Genomic DNA, 4,152 nt, shown 5'->3' on the forward strand with positions numbered 1-4,152 from the left:
TCACCTCGGTTGGCCTGTGACCAGTGCTGATGGTAGGGAGAGTCACCTCGGTCGGCCTGTGTCCAGTGCTGATGGTAGGGAGAGTCACCTTGGTCGGCCTGTGACCAGTGCTGATGGTAGGGAGAGTCACCTCGGTCGGCCTGTGTCCAGTGCTGATGGTAGGGAGAGTCACCTCGGTCGGCCTGAGACCAGTACTGATGGTAGGGAGAGTCACCTCGGTCGGCCTGTGACCCATCTACCTGTCTGTCTGTCCACAGGTCACATGAGATACAGAAGACAGAAGGACTCCTCTCACCCTGTACAGAGGCTGCAGTAGGAGATCTAAAACCTCTACTATCCCTGTGGGAATATGTGCAACCATCCACCTCTCCAGGACGAAGGATGTCAGAACTGATACAAAGTCTGGAACAATGCCAACCCCAGAGAGAGGCTGCCTAGAATGTCTTTTACCTTGTTGTTTTTTATTATCACGAGACACAAACAAACAAACTGTTATCAGAGATGTTTGTTTGGATGAAAGGGAGAAACCCCTAGAGGGCTTTCCTTCTGACCAGGTTCTTCTCTACACTATGAGCTGATTGACCCCTCTCTGCCCCGCCTCCACCCCCCCACACACACACAACTTGTCCCTCCCCTCCACCTCTCCCTCCCACCGACGATGGATCTGACGAATGACACCACGGTCATCACAGACAGCGACTTATTGGATGACTCCTCAACCCGTGTCCTGACTGGCTGTTTCCTCTCACTGCTCATCCTCTCCACGTTGCTCGGCAACATCCTTGTGTGTGCCGCCGTCACCAAGTGCCGTCACCTGCGTTCCAAAGTCACCAACTTCTTTGTGATCTCGTTGGCCGTCTCCGACCTCCTGGTCGCTGTACTGGTGATGCCGTGGAAGGCCGTGACGGAGGTCGCAGGGTTCTGGCCGTTTGGCTCGTTCTGCGATACTTGGGTGGCGTTCGACATCATGTGCTCCACGGCATCCATCTTGAACCTGTGTGTGATCAGCGTGGACCGTTACTGGGCAATATCCAGCCCGTTCCGCTATGAGAGGAACATGACTCCTAAAGTGGCGTTTGTGATGATCAGCGTGGCCTGGACGCTCTCCGTCCTCATCTCCTTCATCCCCGTCCAGCTCAACTGGCACAAAGCCCAGACCCTTTCCTCTACATCCATCACTACCTCCACAACTACCCCCTACGGCCTCCAGGCCCCCCCAGACTCCTCTAACCCTGTTGGGGATATCAACACACATCAGGCCCCCCGGGACTTTGACAACTGTCACTTCAGCCTGAACCGGACCTACGCCATCTCTACCTCTCTGATCAGCTTCTATATCCCAGTGATCATCATGGTGGTCACCTACACCCAGATCTACCGCATCGCCCACCGTCAGATCAGATGCATCGCCACCCTAGAACGAGCCGCAGAGAGCGCCAAGAACCGACACAACAGCATGGGAGAAGGCGGCGGAGAATCCAGCATCTCCGAATCGGAGAGCTCGTTCAAGATGACGTTCAAACGGGAGACAAAGGTCCTGAAGACGCTGACTCTGATCGTGGGCGTGTTCGTGTGCTGCTGGCTGCCCTTCTTCATCCTGAACTGCATGGTGCCGTTCTGTGAGCTGTCACCCCCCGGTGGCGCGGCCTCCTTCACCTGTATCAGTCCCACTACGTTTGATGTGTTTGTGTGGTTCGGGTGGGCCAATTCTTCCATCAACCCCATCATATATGCCTTCAACCCAGACTTCCGCAAGGCATTTTCTATCCTCCTGGGCTGCCACAGATTCTGTCCCGGAGATCACGGCATGGGCGCATTCAGTCTCAGTAAGAAGTGAGCTCAGAGCCTTAGAATTCCCAGTGGTAGTAATAAAAAACATACATGGACAACATCTGCTGAGACACTGGTCTCAGAAGAGGACCTACAGTACCAGCTGTCATGAACGTCAGAGAACAATAGCATGCCATTGTCTGGTGCATTGTATCGCCATAAGCAAGCAGTGTAAGCAGTACAACCTTGGTGTAAAAGGTTTGTTGTTGTCATTGAGGGTGCCGCCAACTTGTGCAGTGTCACTGGGCATAACTGAAATGGCACTGCAATAAGAGTCGAGTGACCCTTTGCAGTGTCCCTGACTGTGCAGTGAATGCAGTACGTTTAGTGACACATTGTCTCTATGGAGTAGAGCCCCAGACTCTGACCCAGTGATCCAGTGACTGCAGCCTATAGCGAGTCAGGACCCCAGACTCTGACTCAGTGATCCAGTGACTGCAGACTATAGCGAGTCAGGGCCCTAGACTCTGACCCAGTGATCCAGTGACTGCAGCCTATAGCGAGTCAGGACCCCAGACTCTGACTCAGTGATCCAGTGACTGCAGCCTATAGCGAGTCAGGACCCCAGACTCTGACTCAGTGATCCAGTGACTGCAGACTATAGCGAGTCAGGACCCCAGACTCTGACTCAGTGATCCAGTGACTGCAGACTATAGTGAGTCAGGGCCCTAGACTCTGACCCAGTGATCCAGTGAGTCCAGGGACTGCAGACTATAGTGAGTCAGGACCCGACTCTGACCCAGTGATCCAGTGACTGCAGCCTAGAGCGAGTCAGGGCCCCAGACTCTGACCCAGTGATCCAGTGACTGCAGCCTAGAGCGAGTCAGGGCCCCAGACTCTGACCCAGTGATCCAGTGACTGCAGACTATAGCGAGTCAGGGCCCCAGACTCTGACCCAGTGATTCAGTGATCCAGTGATTGCAGCCTATAGTGAGTCAGGACACCAGACTCTGACCCAGTGATCCAGTGATCCAGGAACTGCAGACTATAGTGAGTCAGGACCCCAGACTCTGACCCAGTGATCCAGTGACTGCAGACTGTAGTGCCCTTGGCCCCAGTAGAGATTAAAAAGGGTGAAGGATTTGATATTAAGACTGTGTGTGACAGAGTACAGGAAGAGAGAGAGTGGTGCTAACTATACTCTGAAATGGATAATCCACAGACTGGGCAGGCAACACACACGAACACGTACGCTCACCCACACACATACACACACGCTCACGCACACGCGCACACACATAGTGACCACTACAGATCTCAAACGTCATAGGGGTTTAAGACTCAAACCAAATCATATTTATGTATGAACATAAACATGTGAATCAATCCAGAAGTGACTTAGAAACTGCTCTACTGAAGCAGCTCGAACGATTTCAGACTGTCCAGTAGAGATTGATATTGTGTGCTTTATTGTGAATTTAACAGAATGTTAAAAAAGAGGTCACTTTATTAGAAAAGTGAAGAAATGTAATACAGTACTTCAAGAAAATATATTATTCTTTACAATGTCTTCTCTTGCAAACAGTAACTTTGATTGTGTTTTTGTTAAAGTTCCTACCGATACTGCCATTGTTTTAATTGATGGGGGAACACCAAATGACGGTCAACTGAATCATTTTTCTAATGATGGTAATGAAATTCAGAAAGCTTAAGGCTATTTCATAACAAACAACAATTTCATTTGGACCGCCATTTTAAATCCCTCTCCAAAGTGTTTTACCTTATTAATGAGCTACTCATCTTGCATTGTGTCTGTGGCTTTTCCAAAGCAATGCCAGGTGTCCCAACAAGCTCTCATAGTCTCACTGCAGAATGAGACGTTCAGCCACGTTCTCCAAACGTGTCAAATTTCGAAGTATTTTTCCTGCTGCTCTGTATCATTCCATTTCTACAAATGTCAACTTTCGAAGTTAAGGGTTAAGTTTAAACACTAATTTGGAATGGTTAAGGTAAGGGTTAAGGTTTTGGATAGGGTTCAAACATTAAGTTTAGACACTAACATGCTGACCAGACCGCTCGTGTGCTCGAGCCATCGCACGCATGTTGATTTTGTCCACCCACACCAGATGCGATCAGGACATGCTATTTGAAATATCAAAACGAACTCCGAACCAAGTATATTAATTTGGGGACAGGTCGAAAAACATTAAACATTTATGGCAATTTAGCTAGCTAGCTTGCTGTTGCTAGTGAATTTGTCCTGGTATATAATCATTAGGGATGGGTATCGTTAAGATTTTAACGGTATTACTACTCTTACCGATACTGCTTATCGATCCGGTACTTTAACGGTAATTCTTATCGGTTCTTTTTGTTATATTT

General features: G+C 49.4%; 1 protein-coding gene across 1 annotated transcript; it reads left to right on the forward strand.

Annotated features, from left to right (window-relative positions):
• The first annotated feature begins 267 nt into the window (after positions 1-267).
• On the forward strand, positions 268-3,671 carry LOC106604307 (D(1) dopamine receptor-like). Its single transcript, XM_014198818.2, has one exon. The coding sequence runs from the start codon at positions 659-661 to the stop codon at positions 1,835-1,837; it is 1,179 nt and encodes a 392-aa protein (XP_014054293.1). The 5' UTR covers positions 268-658; the 3' UTR covers positions 1,838-3,671.
• Positions 3,672-4,152: the final 481 nt, after the last annotated feature.

This window comes from Salmo salar, chromosome ssa05, assembly GCF_905237065.1.
Source record: "Salmo salar chromosome ssa05, Ssal_v3.1, whole genome shotgun sequence".
Taxonomy (NCBI): Eukaryota; Metazoa; Chordata; class Actinopteri; order Salmoniformes; family Salmonidae; genus Salmo; species Salmo salar.